Below are 21,103 nucleotides of genomic sequence, written 5' to 3'. Positions count from 1 at the left end.
AATTCCAGTGTGGATTTTGCCCCCTCCCCTCCTGTTTAAGGCAGGCTATAGCTTTCTGAAATCTTTTTCCCCAGGCACCCAGCAAATTCATCCATTTCATCATTTATTCAGAGCCTTACCAAAAAATAAATCCAGATTAAAAAAAATATTTCTTAGTTTTAACACTTGGGTGATGGTGGGGAGAATGGTTTTGTGATTGCCACAAAGATCAGCTATTCCACACTCTGCAAAACTGGATGGTGAAGTGGGCAAGAGTTGGCTTTGTGATTGTCGCAAGTGTCAGCCAATCAACATTGTGCACAGCTATCTTCTGGAAACAAGAAGCATAGTTGCTCCTGGGTTTGATTCATCTATCTGGAGTACATCTGTCCTAAAAGGGATGGACCCACAGCATACTCAAGTATCTACATCTGGCTCAAACTTTACTTTAAAAAAAAGAAATTATTAAGATATTTTCCATGCATTTTCTTAAACATACAAACCACATATTTGACTCAGCTGTTGCTTACCCTGCTTGATTTGCTTGGTAACAAACTCCAGTTCGGGGAGAGTATGGATGCTCACCAAGTCACCTTCACTCCGCAAGCAGGTCTTTTTGGCATCTGGCCAACTCTTCTTTTCACTGATCAAGCGGTAGCAGTTGGACTGGAATGGCTGCCAGCTGGGATCACAGTCAACCTTCACCTCAGACTCTAGGGCAGAGAAACTTTAGCAAGCAGCACTTGGAAGAGTCATGGGCCTTATTTAATTGCAAGCTCACATCTTAGATCTGCAATCCAGAGTGCAGAATTTCACAGGCTCACTATTGATGGAATAACCTGTTTGCCACAGGAGCCTAGGGCGGTTTCCCTATGACAACAGAAGGAGATGGAAGGAGAAGCCAATCGTAGCTTACCCGGATTTTTCAAGGAGCCGGCTTTGGTCTGTGCAGGGCTCCACGAGCAAGTGTGCCACAGTCACTTCACAGAACATACTTCGGGGGGGGAGTTGGAGTGAACGTCATCTGACTGGCAGGGGCTGCTCAACCAATAAGGGAGGCTCCCCCCCCTCCAGGTGCTCCCCCCCTTTCTCCTTTGATAAAATCCTGGGAGGTTTCCTCCCCTGCATCCACAGAAATCACTCTCTTTCTCTCTCTCTCTTCCGCGCCCCTCCCCCCGACAATCATGACCATGTGCTAGTTGCCCTGCTGCGATCAATTGATGTTTCAAATCTTTGACATTAAGGCTCTCTAAATGCGTTATTTTGATTCATGGAAATCTCGGGAGTGCGCAGTTCGGGGACAAGCATGGGAGTTACTCCCGAGTAGACACACATATGTTTGTGCTGGGAGAGACAGGGAAGGGAAACGGATGGGAAACCAGCCCCCTTTCTAACCCGATGCTGCGCAGGGCCCAGATGATAGAAGGTGGAAGTAGTTACTTCCGAATGGCAATAAACCAAGCAAGGGAGAATTGCAGCTTCAGGAAAGCGCTTTACAGCCTTTAGGGAATAAGTGCTTTAAAATGTGCCACTTCAGTTGAGGGGGATCTCTATAAATTCTGATGTGCACTTTCAGGGGACAAGCCTCATTGACCACAATGGGAGTTATTTCTGAGGAGACACTGATTGGTTTGTGCAGGGATGGGAAACACACAGGAAGCATCCCTTGACTGGGGTCATGGTGAAAGGCACACCCCTGGGCAGGGCTAGCATACCCGAGGTCAATGCGGCGGTTGGGGCACCCAGCAACTATACTGGGGAGAACCCAACTGAAGGAAAAGACTCGGACTTTAAGCAGTCTCAGGAAATCCGTTTTTTCCCTGATAAGCTCTGGAGTGGCTGCTGGATGGCCACAACATCATGCTTCCCTGATGACCTCCAAATGCAGCCAGTTCAGAATAAATTGCTCATTGAGGCACCCCCCAGGAGTTCCTTGATCATAAGGGCTAATACAATCATTCAAATGAAAGGCCTATAGTGCCTCCAAAGTTTTAGCCAGTTCGTTACAAATAAAATGTGAAACTCTTCTCCCATTCTTCTCCTTACTTTGATGCACTAGACTGCCTGGATCTCAGCCTCCAAAATGCCCTTGCCTGTACACTGCCTTCCAGCCAACTCCACATGCTCCTGTCCCTGATACATTTTAAGGCATCTAAGACATTTAAATAATAATGAAGTGTAATAATAATGTTTAATAATAATAACAACCACCACCGCTACCACCCTCTGTGAAATTTTTCACCAGGCCTCTTTCCCTCAACTCTTTTCTTCAGGCTTGTCAATACATCCTTCTCTCTAGGCCCCTATTTACAAGTCCACTCTGGCTACTCTCTCTGTGTTAGTCATGCTGTCTCTGGGCCCACTTTCCCTTCACATTACATCAGCTCGGCCTACGGCTGTTGGGGGCTGCAGAACAGCAGGCACATGATAGGCAGTTTTCCACCCCTTATAAATATTTAAACTGTTCAGTCACTGCCTTTCTCCAAATTACACACCTGCCAAGTATGTACTAGAGGTGGCGTTAGGTTTCTTCTTGCAGATATAGGGCAAGGCAATGCTGCAGTCCCGGTTCTGCCATCCCCCTGACGACTCTGTCCGGATCACCCCACAGTTTTCTTCATTGGGGTTGTCAGGCTGATCTGCAAGTAGTAGGAGGAGATTACCCACCCTTACAACGGCCATTATTTAAAAGAGAAAAGTACAGCCTGAGAAAGGCTTGTCATGTGGCAAGACACATTTAAGGATGTCCTTTGAGATCAGTTCTGAATTTCAAATACTGAGACTGTACTCCCATGAGAAGCAGAATAGGACATGCCCTGCAGATTTTGTTAGTAGACATGGGAAAATTTCTACTGTGCTGTTGAAGAGCTGGGTTTACCCAAGTAGACCCAAGTTCAAGTCACTGCTCTGACATGACAGTTGCAGGGTATTTATTTATTTTATTTATTTATTTCATTTCTATACCGCCCAATAGCCGAAGCTCTCTGGGCGGTTCACAAAAACTAAAACCAAACAACACACAATAAAACAATTTAAAATATATAGAACATTAAAACCACAATATAACAATACAACCACAATAAAACCTAGCAGCAGTACAGGAGTTTAAAATACAGATTTAAAACAGCAAAGATAAAAATTTAGAAAGCTAAAATGCCTGGGAAACAAACAACCAAGGGTAGGTTGGGAAAAGCCAACCTCAGAAATGTGAAAGACATTGCATTCTCAAAAGTGATATCTCATCATCACCATCGTCAACAACAACGATGACAGTAAGTTATAAGACCAGTCGCCCTTTGTTTGAACTCAGTGCTGAAAGATCTAGAACGGACCACCCATTCTCCTTTTTGCAGCCACAGCAAGAATTACTAAAGATGAAGGCAAATGTAACATTTATAGAGCAGTGAAGATGGTTTTGAAGTGGCCTCACCATGCTCACTTCAAACCAACCTTTTCATTGGCAGGGACAAGCTCTGCAAAAGAAAACCTATTCTAAACATTTGCAGTACAAGCTAGCTGTGGATAGCACTGACTGACTGGTGACCGTGATGTCATGACCCTCCCCAAAACCCAAAGGAGTTTTGCAAAAAAAAATAAATACAAGTTTAAATTCCTTCCCTGCCAAATAAGGCAAAGAAAGGATATATAAATGGATAGGCATTCATGTGGTGCTTTAAAATATAAAACAGTTAAGCCAGCCGGCCCGCCTGAAAGGGGAAGGGACAGGTTAATGGCTGAACCAGAGTATGACTCGCTGGCATGTACATCTACATCAGCTGTGAGGCCAGGAGGAAGATGGGGCTGAATAACTTGGTTTACCCTATGTCTGGCTTCACCCTAATGGGAGCATATATATTTTAGATTAATATTTTAGAATTCCTTAAGCCCACTTATCCATTCTACTTCATTCATCCATTTCTAGGATAAGGATCTATCTATAGGACTTAACCCTTTGATAAAGGAGAGGCGATGAACATATGCCAACAGTCTGTGCCTGCAAGATGGTTCTGCTGATGTTTTTTTGAGATATCACCCATTCCTCCTCCATCTCCCAATCTGACTTACCACTCTCCCAATTAAGGAACTTCAAGGGTGAATTGTCTGACCACTGCCAGCCCCCGTTGAGGTCCAAATCATTAAGTCCAATCCAAAGAGTGGAACCATAGCCAGTTAGCAGTCCTGGCATAGAGAAAGAAAGGTATAATGCCATGAGATCAGACCCTCCACCATAAGCCACATCCAACCACACCTGCATGTGCTGGCCCCAAAAACTGTTTCCAGCTGTCACTCCCTCCACCCACCTAGCTCACCAAAGCTTTCTACTGGGCTCTCTCTTGCCATCCACCCAGCAGAGCCCAGTCTTCCCTGAACCCCATCTCTCTTCTGAGTGATCCACTTGTACCAAATGCTCACAAGCTTCTCTTTGTCTTACAATACTTGCATGTACATTGTACATGTATTGGTCTACTGTCCCAATATCACTGCTCATGGTAGCCCCTCACCAAATCTAGCTTCCAGTCCCTGAAGTAGACCAGGAGAACCACCATTACTGGAACAGCGTTTGTCCACGTGCCCTGGCAGAGAAGAGAGCTCTGTGGAGCAAGAGGTCCTGCACACCTTTGCCAGCAGAAGCTGGTTCAGTCCAAGGCACACACTGCTCACCATTGATGTAGGTCTGCTCATGGATCTCAGTGATGCTGAGCAAGCTGGCTCCTTGCTGCTCACAGCTCTTCCCAGCCTCCTGCCAAGAGAGGGTGGACTGGAAGTTGAACTGGTAGCAGCTATTGGTGAGGTGGTCCCTGTCCCAGAATGTATCACAGTCATTGCCTAAGAGGACAGGCCAGAAAGGAAGGAGGTTACTGCAAGTTAACGTAACAAGACCCATCTGAACCAGCTGCCTACAAGCAGTGCCAAAGGGGAGCGGGCCGCTTTGCCAAGCATTTGAGATTATAATGCAAAGGGCGGGAGAAAGGCATTTTCCAGCGGTTGTGTTGTGTGACTGGGGTGGCCTTGGGGAGAGAGAAGGAGGGAATGTAAGGTAGAGTGGGGGCAAGGGGAGACAAAGTGGAGCTTGGGAAGTGGTGGTAAGGCTTTCTACATGCTTGTGAACACCCCCTCCCTTGCTTAGACAACACTCGTTCAAACTGAGCATTCTGGGAAGAGAGATGCACTCTTCTTACATTGTGTGTTTAACGTTATTGTATATGAGCGTGTACATTAAGATGTGTAACTCACTCTGAACTAATATATTATATACCATCTGCCACAATCAAGGAAAAAGCCTAATGCTTAGACCTCATGGATGAAATCCATCAACATGCGAGAAGCTTATCCTTCTATAGAGGTGCTGCAACTTTTACTACACTGTCATGCCTCTCTTATATAAGTTTTAGGGTAAAGCTACCTATTTTAGTCCCTTGTCCTAGACACTGGCTGAACTGCTGTGTTTGCATGGAATGTTGGTCAATACTGTCGTTGCTGATGAGGAAGATCAGTCACAGAATGCAAGGGAAAAGTGCAGCTGCTGTTTGATGAAGGTCAGCTTGGCTAGGCAAAACTCATAAACATGTGGACTGTTGGTGGGAAGTAGGGTGTGAAGGCAGGAAAGGTGGAGAAGGGGGTTAAAGGAGGAGCTGGCAGGAGAGCAAAAGGAACAAGCTTGGGAAGAAGCATCAAGGAGGCCTGGGGAAAACTTACACAGAAACGTGCACACCAAAAACCTTAACCATGGGTCCAAACCAAGTCATGGGTTGTTCATCTCCCAGCCTCCCAGAGTTCCGGCTTTAGACATCATGATAAAGACTAAGCGCTTGGGGCTTGTGTATCACAGCGGGGTGCATAGGAAGCAGCACGTACACTTGCTCACTTCCACTTGAGTTCTCAACAACTATAACTTGTTAACTGTGGCTTGTAATGACATGAGGACCAGGTCAATGTCTATAGGAATGGCAGGGTGGCTCAGGAAGCCATGGGCCTGAGGGCAAAGGAGCTTAGGTGGCAGAAGGAAAATGAGGAACAACTACCCCAGGGCCTAGCAAAAAAGCACTGTTTATCAGTTGAACTCAGTTGACACAGCCATCTCTTTACTCCCATAGCTAGGCCCGCTGGTGCTAACCGAGGGCCCCACCAGTGCCCACAATTCCATACAGCATGGAAGCAGCTTACTCTTAATGGGACAGAACCCCCATCTCTCATCTTTGCCATAATCCTGTGTGGTGGCACACCAGAGGTGACCGTCTCCGCGACCCATGCTCGTACAATCATAGAACCACTGGTTATCATACTTGAAGGGGATGGTGCAGGGCTTCCCATGAGAGTTGCCTTGAATGGTGTAAATTTCTGGAGGAAGACATAGAGAGAGAAAGTCGTGACTCGTACTCACCCTCCTCTTTTAAGAAAAAGGAATGCTTATCATTTGACCAAAGGTCTTGAGAACCTACAGCAGCCTTCCACAACATGTAGCCCTCCAGATGCGTTGAACTACAACTCCCATCATCCCCAGTCAGCATGGCCATTGGCCATGCTGGTTGGAGACGATAGTAGTTGTAGTTTAACACATCTGGAGGGCCCCAGGTTGGGAAGGTTTGGCCTACACTCCGCAGTCCTGCATAAGATCCAGTGAACCATTCCACATTTGGCCAAATATGTCCTCAGCATACCCTTAAACTTAATCCAACACACATTACAGCTGGTGGATGGCTCTGTTGAGGACACAATTATTTTTTTCCAGATGCAGTGGGACTATGCACACTCTGCAGTAATAAAATAAACATACAAATTCTGCATCAAGCAGGAAAAATATGGATAGAATAGAGCACTTATTTGTTAAGGGCAAGACACCGACTGAAGCATGGCTTGCTGAAAGTTTCACAGTAATCAAGCTAGCTGATGGCAAAAACATAAAATAAGACCATTTGCATAAAAACTGCATCAAAATATTCAGCAGGCAAACAGATCTCTGACAGTGTTTGACAATGTATATGTTACCTTAACTCCCCAACCAAAGGGTGAGTCTCTTTACTATGGCAAGAACAGGGGTAGCGAGACGCTGGAAAAACTCTTATGGCTATACATTCCAGAACTGGTTCACCGGGATTTGGCTTTTGGCATTGCCTGAAAAGGTTAGCGCATCACACTAGACTGGCAAAAGGCACAACTAAATGAGGCTTCTTGAAAACGTAGGGTGAAATCCAACATAAGTCCTACTTAGAGTAGACCCATTGAGATGAATGGAACATAAGTTACTCATAACTAATTTACTTCCCATTCATTTAAATGGATCTACTCTAAGTAGGATTTATGTTGGATTTTACCAGTGGTTCCCCTTCATCTATATCAGCCTTCCCCAACTTCATGCCCTCCAGATGTCTTGGGATTACAACCTCCATCATTCCCAGCTAGCACATCCATTGCAAGTTGCATTCTGATACAGGTTGATGGAGCTGTAGTCCCATCACCTCTGGAGGGCCTGAGGTTGGGGAATACTTTATTTTATTTATTTCATTTCATTTCATTTCTATACCGCCCAATAGCCGAAGCTCTCTGATGAATACTGATGAATGGGCTTGTTTTGGAGAAGAGTACTAAACCTGTGGTGTCCTCCCAGCCCTCTGGAAAGCATGCTTCACCCTCCTTCTGGCTTTTGAGACTTCTCCAGGCACTGGCCACATATTTCTCTATCTCTTGCAGCCTTATAGAATCATAGAATTATAGAATAGTAGGGTTGGAAGGGGCCTATAAGACCATCGAGTCCAACCCCCTGCTCAATGCAGGAAGCTAAGTCAGAGCTTCCCTGACAGATGGCTGTCCAGCCTCGTCTTGAATGCCTCCAGTGTGGGAGAGCCCACCACCTCCCTAGGTAATTGGTTCCATTGTCATATTGCTCTAACAGTCAGGAAGTTTTCCTGCTGTTCAGCCGGAATCTGGCTTCCTGTAACTTGAGCCCATTATTCCGTGTCCTGCACTCTGGGATGATCAAGAAGAGATCCTGGCCTTCCTCTCTGTGACAACCTTTCAAGTACTTGAAGAGCACTATCATATCTCCCCTCACTCTTCTCTTCTCAAGTCAGAAGGGTCAAATCCTCCCTCCCTGCCACACATACAAACACACACCCTTTTCTTTCTTTTTTTATTGAATGACTCAACTGAGCAAAAGGCTGGATGTGCCTGATCTTTGTCTGATCTCGAAAGCTAAGCAGGGTCAGCTCTGGTCAGTATCTGGATGGGATTCCACCTGGGAATCAGGCCTCTTGCACTGAGCCTTGCTTTTTTTCCCCCTAACAAAAATTACAGTTCTCAGAATACTGAGTTCCATGCCAAATACCAGTTTCCATGCTTTCATGGTGCAACTGTAGGCCCAGAGAATACATACACAGGCTGGTGAGACAGGGTTGGTCCCAGAATGAACCAGTTGCGCTTAATCAGTGGGACTTAAGTTAGTCATGACTAATTTTTCAGATTGATTTCAATGGGAGTAAGTGAGACTTGGTCTGGATCCAAGCCACAGCAAAACCTACAGTTTCACCATGCAGCTGTTCCTTATGCAAACTGAGGACGTTGTTTGAACTTCAAAGTTATTCACTGTGAATGCTGGCTGAAGGTTCTCGAGCTTGCCCCTCCTTTGGCAAAATGGAACCCTGAGCTCCAGTAAGAACATAGAAACAGCAGAATGGAACTTGGTGAGCATTTTGGAAGAGAGGCAAAAATCAAAATGCATCTTTCAGAAGCACTGTAGAATTTTTCTATTTGGATTGGCTTTGGGAAGGTAGGATAAACCCTGCAAAATAGTTAGAATTTTACAATTTCCGATATGCTCTCCTAATTGGGATTTTAACTGGATTGTCTATATGTGTTTCCTAAAGTATTGTTTGAGTAGATTAACAATATAACTGGCAACACCCTTGATTTTAAAGCCAAGTAGATTTTCCATTTTTGTTTTATACAAATTACTGTTGCATAGAACTACTAACTTTTGCATTATGTTTTCAGTGTTCAAATAATTTGGGGAAAATTGCTAGTGTTGGTTTGCCTGTCAAGGAAGGCTGTGGCAAAGAGGAATGGAAACATTTTCAAGGTCATATGAAATTACAATACGTGAAAGCTCACGATCAGACAGTTACACACGTTAGGCCCAGGGTAGGCAATAAGGAATCTTTCTTCACACAGTCAACGCAATGAATTCATACCAAATGCTGTTATGGTCACTAGTATAGACTATATTAATTTATTTATAATTACATAAATAAATGTAGGCTAGGTCCATCTAAGACTTGATTGCTAGAACCATGTTCCGCGGCCATACACTTCTGACTACCAGTTGCTGGGGTCAAACAGTGGGGGCTGGCTATCGCCATTATGCCCTGCTTGTGAGTGGCAAAGGCCAGTTACTGGGAGACAGAATGCTAGACTAATTAATCTGATCTAGCAAGGCAGTTACGACATTCGGATGTACTCATGAGGGCTAGTAACCTCTTTTTGTTTTTTTTAATGAAAACACAGACTCTCAAATGAGATATTAAATTCTGAATTTGCACAGTACACCCATGGAATGCAGCACCAGCAGCGCTTAAGAATGAGAAGATTAAGTTTCCATCTTCTCATGCAGGCTTTACCAGAGTATGGTCTGGAGCACAAATCTTCATCACGGCCATACACCTTCCACTGGCCTCCATGTGCTGGGTCGCCCCTGTCTGCTGCTGTCAGTGACCAGTTCCCCAGCCTGGAGTTCAAGTACTGGGAAAGCTGGTCCCCCAGGCTCCGGCAGTTCCACCGCATGTTGACAGATTCACGGTCGCACTCATAAGTGGCCAGTGCATGGGCTGCAGTGCTGGTGTTTGCAGACTTCCAGGAGACCCCCAAGCATTGCGTAGTTCCGATGTTGAAGAGCCGGTTCCGGGAAACCCATTTCCACTTCTGAGCTGGGAGGCTGGTGTTACAGGCTTTGGAAATTTTCACCAGAGAGTCCTTTGTCTCCAAGCAGCCCTCCAGACCACTGCTATAGATGAGAAAGGTCCCAGAGTCTGAGGAAATACAAAGTAAAGAGGGGACAGTAGAATCTATCTTTAAAAAAATACCCCACAAAAGGTCCAAATCCGGAAGGGCATCTAGCGCCAACTTCTTGCCATGTACAGGAACATGCTCCCTACAACCCCGCACAGGCCAGTCCATCCAAATCGCAACACACCACTGTGTCAGAATCAGAGACTAGGTACAATGTGGCATGTTGCCTAGATGTGGAGGGGTCTGGTCTCAGGAGCCCCATATCTGAAGCAAACAGCTCTATAAACATCACACAAGTCAGGGGCAGCCAACCAGAATAGTATACAATACTCTGAATAAGTGTATTATGGCGTAATGCTTCGTACTTGATGTTTTACTTTCAAACTCCTAGTAGTGACTAACCATACAATTACTTTCTTGCGCCAAGTTAAACTTTTTAGCAACGTTCCTAGTAGGGCCTCAAAACCCAGGCCTTAAACTGCTTCCAGGTTTAGGGGCAGGGTTTGCAGCTCAAAAGTTGTGGCTTCCAGGCACCAATGTTTTAAAAAGTTAACTACTGTCAAGTTCCCTTTCTTTGCCTCCTAAAAAGGAGGCAAGAAGGAGGAGGTGTCACCTCCCCCAAAACAAAGGCAGACACGACACTGCAAGCTCTGGGAAGGGTTTGCTCTCCCAAGACTTCCCCACGTGGCTTTAAAAACCATATGGTCATAGCAAACTGTCCATACCAGGGAGGATGTGTGCTTACAACCAAAAAACGATCTGCTTACTTTAAAAACAAAGAGCTAAAGTTAGAAAATTATAACTTGCAGGAAAGCTTCGAAAATTATACAGTAACTCCTGCAGGTTTCAGAACCTTTTGTTGGGGGGGAAAAAAACACAGAGGCACTAAATAGTGGCTATATTTGGAAACTGCTTGTGATCGAGCTAGACTACTGTGTGGAGTTTAAAGGGCAGCACAAATAAAGCATTTCAACAATCAAATAAAATGCAACAAGCACGCGAGTGGGGAGGGACTGGGGGGAAAGGGATCTATCTTTCTCCCCATGCACACAGCCCCTTCTTTCCCTTGTACCTTGCCACAACACCCCACTGCCTTTGGCCTCTATTCTCAACTAATTCCAGAATGCTCTAGCTTCCTTTCAGCGGACAAAACTCAAGTTGATCCATTGGCTGATTTCACTCTCAGGCCCAAAGTTTTCTTTAGGTGCAAAATCTGAGAAACTAAATTACAGCCTTCCCCAAGCTAGGGCCATCCAGATGTGCTGGATCCACTATTCCCATACAACACATCTGGAGGACATCAGATTGGAGAAGGCGGCTCTCTGAACCCCAAGGGACACCTTTCCTCCCCCGCTCCAGTCCCAAGTGATGGACATTGGAGGATCAGTCTGATTGGAAAGGATTAGGCATGTACACTACTAATGTAATTATCACCGATTTTGATTTAGGTGTACAGTACCTTTCACAATGCTTATTCAGGCCACCACTTGTATCCAATTGTACAAAATGGGGCAAGCTAGGCTGAGTACCCAAAGTCATAGGGACCTGAACCCAGATCCAAACCAAAGCCAACTCCCTTCACACTACTTTTTTTTCTCATTTTGCGTCTCCTGTTTCCCCCTCTTTTTTCTGCTCATCTACTCCCTCTTTCTTCTAGTTATACTCATTCAGCCAGGACTGGAAAATCTCAGTTGCCTCGTCACCTAGAAATTTGATGTTAGCACCTGGAAATTTTAAACATTAATTTCAGCTCTGTATAGAGAGCTGACACCTTAGAATTTGACACTAGCTCCAAAAAGCGGTATGTGTTTAAATTCTACTCCTCTCAGTCTATTCCCCCAATTCTTTATACATTATGCAGCCAAATTCCTATTATCACCACCTCTAACACCAAAATTGGATGGCCAGTTTGAAAGTGAAAATGGGGTCAACCCCAGAAGGTAATGGTTTCTACATGCTTAGGAGACTCCCTAGGTCTGCAGAAGTATATTAGTTTTTAAATTAAACATGTATAAAAAGAGAGGGTTGGAGGGCATGCACACAAAAAGAAGTAAAGTACAAACTCTCTTTCACAAATACCGATCTCTATGAAGATGACTAAGGAAATACCATCCATATATCCAGACAGCTGGATGGCCGTTTCCAGAGGGAGGGTCTACAGAACTACTGCGCTGCTCAATGGCACTTATGCTATGGTGTACTGGAGGGCGCTATCTTGTCCTCCATGACGATCAACATCTACTTGAATCTGCTGAGTGAGATATTGCTGTTCAGGGGGTGGAGCAAAAATCCAAAGGGTGTCAGGCAACCATACTTCATTCCTGACTTTGTACCTTGCATACATTGTACATTGCAGGAGTGGGGAGGTGAGAAGGGTAAAACAGCCGGCCCAACATCAGCACCTGGCATGGTAGAACAGATGCCAGCGCCATGGGCCAGTGCTACTGAAACTGATGGCAAGTGCTAGGCCAGGAGGCTACAGCCCCAAACCAAAGAGAAAATATCCTCAGGAGCACTGTAAGAAGAAGAAACATTGGAAAGATTTTTTCCCCAACACATTTGGAGAAAGATCAGTGGCTCCTCAGCAAGGAAAGTCTGTTCCAAAACACACTGGGCATAATAAAAAGTTTTGCAGGTACCCGAGAGTATTTTCTCTTTGGTTCTGGGACACAAAAGCGTCTTCCTCTCTTGCTGGTTCCAAAGTGGCTACAGCCACCACCATCGTAATTCTCACACCATGCCTCAGGGTCCCAAAATAGGGCCCAGAGGCATTCTGGGGAAAATAAGATGGCAGCAGCAGCAGCCACCTTGCCCAGCACATCTCTTGGAGCACCTGACTGTGCCACTGCCCATCTCTGCCGCTGCTCCCAGGACCACTGCCATCCACCCCACCAGCCTCTAGTGATCTTGTGGGGGGGCGGTGCCAGGGCAGGGGCTGCTCAGACATGGCACTGCCCCTGGAGACCAGGACCTTTAAAAAAGGACCCGCTTCCTCAAACGGGAGCACATGGCTCTTCTGGGCTGAAGATTTAGAGTTGCCAAAGTCACATGCCGAAGGACCATATGGAACAATGTTGTTGGCTGTGGAGTGGGTGCAATTAGCCAAGGTGTTCCTTTCTGTACAGAAAAAAGGCAATATATTGATTATAGCAAGTCTGACAAGACAACAAAGACTGGAATGTCAAGAAAGGTTGTAGGGAACACCGATTCTAGCAAAACCGGTTCATTTTTCTCTCTCCTTTTATTTGGATATGTTATTTTCTTTCAGATTGTAGGGTTTGCATGCAGCAAAACCAATATAGTAATCATTTTGACTAGTAAGCATTCTGTATGAAAATTCCTCCTGATTAGTGATGATCAAGACAGGTAAATGCTTGTCGAAAGTCAAGAACACAAATTATATGAGACATAGATGTACATTTGGTCTGAAACTTAATATCATCAACTGTTGTCTCAGAGCATGGTCTGAAAGTATGTGTTGCAGCCACCTTGCTGAAGCTAAGCAGATCTGGGTCTGGTTAGTGCTTGCATTGGAGGCCACTGGAGAACTGCATATATGCCATTTTGCATTCTGTAGAAGATAGTCAGGATGGAAATGGAAATGAACAATTACACTCACAAATCAGAATCTTAAAATTTGGTACACACATGTCACCAGTGGTCCCAGTCCAGCCCAAGTTATGACTAAGTCCCTATTAAACAAGTTAATCTTTGTAAACTGCCCAGAAAGCCTTGGCTATGGGGTGGTATAGAAATGTTATTGTTATTATATTTAATAATTATAATAAATATTATAATATAAATTGTATTAAATATAAATAAATATAAAATTAAATTATAATAAATAGAATATAAATAATATATAATAATAATAAATGATTATTATTAGAATGGACAGAATTAGATTAGGGAATGGAGAACAGAAATTAACCAGCTGAAGAAAAAAATAGGTTGGACCCAAGAAGTTCCCTTTCCCTGGTGGTAGGGCTCCTTCTGTCAGCAAAAAGTCTCCTACCTTCGGCGAAGGAGTCCTGTTGTAGGGCACTCCCCCCTTTGGAGGAAGGCAACATTTGGATCCTACCCAATGTCAGGAACATGATTTTTTAATAAGAAAATACAACATACAATTGAGGGGTGGCCAGGAAGAAATGTAAAAGGGACAGTTGCTAGAATTTCTGGAACAATATGGGTTGTGTTTATAGTTACAGTCCATACTGGCCATGCCTTTAAGGTAAATTTTGTCTTTCCACAGTGTCAACACAAACAAAGAGATATAATTGTGAAGCTGATAAGCTTAAGAGAGTTAGAGATGCTATTATTTATCCTACATGGAATTGAATTAAATTTATGAAAGGGAGGTGAGACTGAAATCATAGCAGATGTTACCAGATATATTAGCTCAAAGCAGGAAAATAACATTTCTCACAGATAAACTTACAGAGTTGGAAATTAAGTACAAATGAGGTGTGCCATGTTATTTTATTTTATGTTATTTTATTATTTATTTATTGAAGCTCACAAAATATAGTAGTAATAGTTAATACAATATCAAATTCTCAAATATTAAAACATGCCAGGATAACACATATAAAATAAGCAGAAATTATTTATAAAAGGCACCAGGCAGAGACATTTTTATTCTCCAAGGTGTTTTAATAATGTATTTTAAGTTGTTGCAACTTCTGTTCTTTTGATTTCTGTATTTTATCCTGTTTTTGTAAAGTGACCTGAAAGCTTTGCTGAAGGGCAGTATATAAATATTTCAAATTAATAACTGAAACTGCCACTTGTTATGTTTAAAACCCGATGTGGTTAGGACTCAAGATACCTGAAAGACCATCTGTTCTTACATGCCTCTGCCTGCCTGCTTGCTACGATCTCCTGGAGAGGCTCCACATCCCTCTTCCGTCTGAGCTGAGGCTTGGGCCAGATTATGGGCCCTGGCATGAGCCAATGTGGGGCCCCTACAATACTGAACTCATACATGACGTGTGTGCATGTATACCCACAGTCAACACTGTACAGCAATAAGGTAAAAAAAAAAGTTAATAATACATATTTTAGTGGAAACAGGCTTCTGTGCTTCCCTGGAAGCAAAAATATCTCTTCCATGGTAGAGAACTCAAATAGAAATGCGAGCCTCCCCTTTTACACCATACAGATACGCAGACACAAAACACAAACATACATCAAAGTGCTTGCATTTTCTCTCTTGCACAAGCAAACACACACACACACTCAGAAAGAGACACAGACCCTTTGCTTCACTCAGACACAAACAGGACAGGGGAATGGACGGACACACACACATACATTTTGCTGCCTGAGAGGGACCAGAAAATGCCTCACATTTCTCATGGGATGACCCGGGGTCAGTCACTACCTACATAAGAAGAGCCCTGCTGAATCAGACCAAGGGCCCATCTTGTTCAGCATTCTCTTCACACAGTGGCCAACCAGCTACCCACAGGAAACCCACAAGCAGGACACGAGTGCAACAGCACCCTCCCGCCCATGTTCCCCAGCAACTGATGTACATAGACATACTGTCTCTGATACTGGAGGCAGCACATAGCCCTCAAGCCTAGTAGCCATTGATAGCTTTCTCCTCCAGGAATTTGTCTAATTGCCTTTTAAATAGGCAGACCATATTTCCTTGAGACAAAAATGGGACATTGGGATGACAAAAACGGGACGGGGTTATGTAATATTCCGTAGGCTATAAGAGACCTAAAAAACAACCTAAACTCACTGCAAAGGAACATGGAAAGGGGCACAAATTAATAACACTAGTTTATCGCATATACACAAAAAAAACACTAATAAATATACATATATAAAATACTTATAAAATATCACATGAGCAATAAACAAATCTGTATGGCATACCACACTGAACACTCTAATGCAGGACTGCAGTGGCCAGACTGCAAAAAATCATAAACATACACCAAAAAGGAAAAAAAAAGGAATGAACACCCCAACTGCTATCACAAGCCGGTATATGCTAATGTCCCACCGGAGAGTTCCGCTGTAATAAAAAAATAGCTAGCAGCTTGTTGAACCGAAATATGAGTCTGAAAAGTCCGAATCAAACTGAATGTAGGACAGAAAGAATCTCTATGGGCGGAATGATGGTAGAAATAACAGTAAGACTCACCCTCCTGGCTCCCACACGCTGAATGGGGCTTAGCGACCGCCTCTTGAATTCCCCGCCACTGCAGGCAAGCCAAGGGGCGGCATCTGATCATCGCTAGCTCAAGAAGCCTGGCCCTGGCTGGATAACGTACGTGGAACTCTAACATAAATGGAACTCCCTCTTTCGTTGCAGTAGTAGTTTTACTGCACGCATTGATTAGCATAGAGCCTTATGATAAGCGCATTCAGTTTTTTACAACAAATTAAAAACGGGACAAAATTGACATTTATATTAAAACGACAGGATGGTCAGGAAATATGAAAAAAATGGTACTGTCTGGTTTAAAATGGTACGTATGGTCAGCCTACTTTTAAAGCCATCCAAATGGGTGGCCATCACTACATCTTGTGATAGCAAATTCCATAGTTTTAACTATGCGCTGTGTGAAGACATACTTCCTTTTATCTGTCCTTTTATCTCCCGCTAATCAGCTTCATGGGGTGGCCACGGGTTCTAGTATATAGAGAGAGGGAGAAAAATGACTCCCTATTTACATTCTCCACACCATGCATAATTTTGTACAATTTTCTCTCCTTACGCACATTTTTCCAAGCTAAACAATCCCAGTTGCTGTAACCTTCCCTTTGTTGTTGTTCAGTCGTTCAGTTGTGTCCGACTCTTCGTGACCCCAGGGACCATAGCATGCCAGGCCTTCCTGTCCTGCGCTCTCTCCCGGAGTATGCTCAAGTTCATATTCATTGCATCGGTGATGCTATCTAGCCATCTCATCCTCTGTCGTCCCCTTCTCCTTTTGCCTTCAGTCTTTCCCAGCATCAGGGTCTTTTCCAGAGAGTTTTCTCTTCGCCAGTCCTTTGATCATTTTGGTTGCCCTTTTCTGCACCTTTTCCTGCTCTACAATATTTTTGTTTAGGTGTGGTGACCAGAACTGTTACACAGTATTTTGTTTGTTTATTTATTTATTTGTTTGTTTATTTATTTATTTAATTTCTATACCGCCCAATAGCCGAAGCTCTCTGGGCGGTTCACAAAAATTTTAAGTGTGGTCGCACCATAGATTTGTATAAAGGCAGTATGATATTGGCAGTTTTATTCTCAGTTCTCCTCCTAATTATGCCTATCATGGAGTTTGCCTTTTTAACAGCAGCCACACACTGGGTTGACCTCTTCATCAAGCTGTCCACCACAACCCCAAGATCTCTTTCTTGGCCAGTCACTGCTAGCTCAGATCCCATCAGGCTATACTTGAAGTTGGATTTTTTTGCCCCAATGTGCATCACTTTACATTTGCTCACATTGAACTTCATTTGCCATTTGGATGCTCATTCTCCCAGTTTGGAGAAATCCAGTTGGAGCTCCTCACAAGCCTTTTTTGTTTTGATCACCCTAAATAATTGGTGTCATCTGCAAACCTGGCCACTTCACTGCCCTCTCCTAATTCCAGATCATTTATGAACAAGTTGAAAAGCATTGGTCCTAATACAGTTCCCTGTGGGGCCCCACTATTTACTTCCCTCCATTGGGAGAATTTACCATTTATTCCTACTCTCTGCTTTCTGTTTTTTTACCAGTTCCATATGAGGACGTGTCCTCTCATTCCATCACTGCTAAGTTTGCTCAGGAGTCTTTGGTGAGGGACTTTGTCAAAAGCATTTTGGAAGTCCAAGTAAACAATGTCTATCGGATCACCCCTTCTACATGTTTATTGACACTCTCAAAGAACTTTAAAAGGTTAGTGAGACAGGACTTACCTTTGCGGAAGCTGTGTTGATTCTTTTTCAGCAGGGCTTGTCCTTCTATATGCATACTAATTTTATCTTTAATAATGCCTTCAACCAATTTACCCGGAACAGATGTTAAGCTAACCGGCCTGTAATTTCCCATATCCCCCCTGGATCCCTTTTTGAAAAATCAGTGTTAGATTGGCCATCTTCCGGTCCTCTGGTACAGAGACTGATATTATGATGATTATGATTATGATTTCCCACCTTTTTTCCAATACTGGGACTCAAGGTGGCTTTACAACATTAAAAACTTAGGGACACGTTGCATATTTTGGACTAGCCACTCTGCTTGTGACTGGTGAGGAGAGCTGGAGTTGGAACTGGGGGGAGAGGACTGGCTGTGCGGCTTTTAAGGACTCTGCTGCCTTAGCATCTTGCTCTGCAGCTGACTGGTGCACCCCCTCCTCCGGCCATCGTCGCGGGTGATGAGTGGGGACACCTGCTGGGAAGCCTGCTCACCGAGGCAGAACACTTTCTCTCAGCCACTGGACATCCCCACGCCTCTGGGAGAGATAAAGGCAGCCCCACTGTGCCGTGGCTGCCACCAAAGGAGGCAACTTCGGGATGCCATGAGGGCAGGGGTGCCCCACTTTCTGCTTGGGTTGTTCCTTACCTCTCTGTCTGCTTGTGCCGTCTAATATCTGCTGTGTGTGTGTGTGGGGGGGAGGTTTCCCGGGTGAGAGCAGTGGTCTCCTGTAGTAGCAGAGAAGGGACTGTCATCTCCTGGTGAGAGATGGAGAGCGCATGAGCCTGCAGAAGTAGCTCTGAATGTCTGGGAAATAGTTTGCTGGGGGGTTGGCAAGCCTGATGTCCTTCATGTGACCAGTTGCTGGTTATTTCCACTATTATCTGTGACTGTGTTAGGTTGGCTGTGGGTGATTGAGTGGATGAATGGAGTATGTGAGTTCAGAATGGTTGTGGGTATGTTTGAGTTGTAAGTGGTATGTTAAGAGTGTGTGGGAAGCTCCACTGTGGCAAGGATGTGCTTAGAAAATGCAGGGTTCCATGGAGATGGAGCCTCCATCCTAGTGACTTGGGGCAGAAGGAGATATGGTAGGAGGATGGGGCTGGGACATCACAGTAGAATGGGCCACAGATGCTCATGCACTGTTCCCCTTCTACCTCCCTCCTCTAGCTCTCATGTACCTGGTAGCTCATTCACTGTGCCCTCCTGTCTTGTGGTGCTGCTATTTAATGCCAGGTCAGTCTGCAATAAGACTGCACTCATCCACAACCTAATCATGGATGAGAAGGCAGATCTGGTGTGTATTACTGAAACCTGGGTGGGTGAGCTGGGTGGGGTTGACCTGACTCAGCTCTGCCCAGCTGGGTACTCCATGCAGCACCAACATAGGTTGGAGGGCTGGGCAGAGGGAGTCGCCGTGGTTCATAGAACCTCCATTTCTATCACCAGGAAACCACTCCACCTTGGAGCAGCCTTGAGGGGCTGCACCTGGTGTTGGGCCATAGAGACAGATGGGGGGTGCTACTGGTGTACTGCCCACCCTGCTGCCCAGCAGCCTCCCTGACTGAGCTGGTGGAGATGGTCCCAAGTGTGGTGTTGGAAGAACCCAGGATGGTGGTTCTAGGTGACGCCCACTTCCACGCTGAGGCTATCTCTGGAGCTCCAGCTCGGGACTTCATGGCCTCCATGACAACCATGGGGCTGTCTCAGTTTGTCATCAGCCCAACACATGAAGCAAGGCATACCCTTGATTTGGTTTTTGCTCCAAGCTGTGAGATGAGTAATCTGAAAATTGGGGGTGACCAAATAACCCCATTGTCATGGGGTTGTTGCAACCTGATGATGTGGACAAGGTGCTTGCAGCAACATGACCAACCACGTGCCCTCTTGATCCTTGCCCCTCCTGGCTAATAAAAGCTAGCCTAGAGGGTATGACTGGGTGGGGCCAGGGTGTGGTGAATGCTTCCCTTTGGGAAGGGGTGGTCCTTGCTGTCCTTAAGGAGGCAGTAGTGTGGCCACTCCTGAAGAAGCCCACTCTGGACCCAACGGTATTAGACAACTACCACCCAGTTGCAAATACCCCTTTCTTAGGGAAGGTTCTGGAGAGGGTAGTGGTGGAGCAACTGCAGGCACTCTTGGAGGATACTGATTATCTAGACCCATTTCAGTCTGGGTTTCATCCTGGTTACGGGACTGAATCACCCTTGCTTGCCTTGACGGATGATCTTCATCGAGAGAGGCGGGGAGTGCAACCCTGTTAATTCTGCTCGATCTCTCATTGGCTTTTGATACCATTGACCATGGTATCCTCCTGGATCAACTCTGTGGTATGGGTACCGGAGGCACTGTGTTACAGTGGTTCTGGTCCTACCTGCAGGGGTGATTTCAGAGAGTAACATTGGGTGACCATTCCTTGGCCCTTTGGCAACTGAGCTATGGGGTTCCGCAGAGTACCATCTTGTCTCCAGTGTTATTTAACATCTATATGAAGCCCCTGGGAGTGGTCATTAGGGGATTTGGAGCCATGTGCCATCAGTATGCTGATGACATGCAGAAATATCTCCCAGTGCCATCTGAATCAGGAGAGGCTGTGCAAGTCCTGGACCAGTGCCTGAACTCAGTAATGGGCAGGATGAGGGCCAATAACCTGAAACTGAATCCTGGCAAGACAGAAGCCCTGTGGGTGAGTGGTTCCTGAGCCCAGGAGATGGGCTCATTGCCTGTTCTAGATGGGGTTGCACTCCCTCTGAAAGATCAGGTCTGTAGGTTGGGGGTACTCCTAGATCTGTCACTGTTGTTGGAGGCCCAAGTGGCCATGGCGGCTCGGGGTGCCTTTTACCAGCTTGGGCTGCTTCACCATCTATGGCCTCTCCTGGACAGGGATAGCTTGGTCACAGTGGTACAGGCGCTAGTAACCTGAAGGCTGGATTACTGCAATGTGCTGTATGTGAGGCTGCCCTTAAGGCTGCTCTGGAAGCTGGAGATAGTGCAGAACGCAGCAGCTCAGCTGTTGTCGGGAGCTGCCCCTTTCCAGCATGTAACTCCTTTGCTCAGGGAACTGCACTGGCTGCCTGTTCACCACTGGGCCAGGTTTAAGGTTTTAGTACTAGTGTACAAAGCCCTCAACAACTTGGGACCAGGATACCTGAGAGAGCACCTTCTCCCTTACCAACCTACCCGGTCACTGAGGTCATTGGAGGGCTTGCTCCTGGTGGTTCC

The 21,103-nt window shown here is 45.2% G+C and overlaps 1 protein-coding gene across 1 annotated transcript in view; it reads right to left on the bottom strand.

Moving 5' to 3' along the window:
- Window positions 1-21,103, bottom strand: part of MRC2 (mannose receptor C-type 2) — a 112,897-nt gene that overhangs the window by 74,469 nt on the left and 17,325 nt on the right. Inside the window, exons 2-7 of the mRNA XM_084857378.1 lie at window positions 9,591-9,998; window positions 6,145-6,318; window positions 4,642-4,806; window positions 4,045-4,158; window positions 2,475-2,618; window positions 510-692 (exon numbers count right to left, since the gene is read on the bottom strand). Coding sequence (XP_084713504.1) covers window positions 510-692; window positions 2,475-2,618; window positions 4,045-4,158; window positions 4,642-4,806; window positions 6,145-6,318; window positions 9,591-9,998 — 1,188 coding nt within the window. The remainder of the gene's footprint in view (window positions 1-509; window positions 693-2,474; window positions 2,619-4,044; window positions 4,159-4,641; window positions 4,807-6,144; window positions 6,319-9,590; window positions 9,999-21,103) is intronic.

The sequence above is a fragment of the Heloderma suspectum genome, chromosome 5, assembly GCF_057233095.1.
Source record: "Heloderma suspectum isolate Gila_16-S chromosome 5, 16-S_ref, whole genome shotgun sequence".
NCBI lineage: Eukaryota > Metazoa > Chordata > Lepidosauria > Squamata > Helodermatidae > Heloderma > Heloderma suspectum.
The sequence above is the reverse complement of the archived record's forward strand: the minus strand, read 5'-3'. Positions and strand labels throughout refer to the sequence as shown.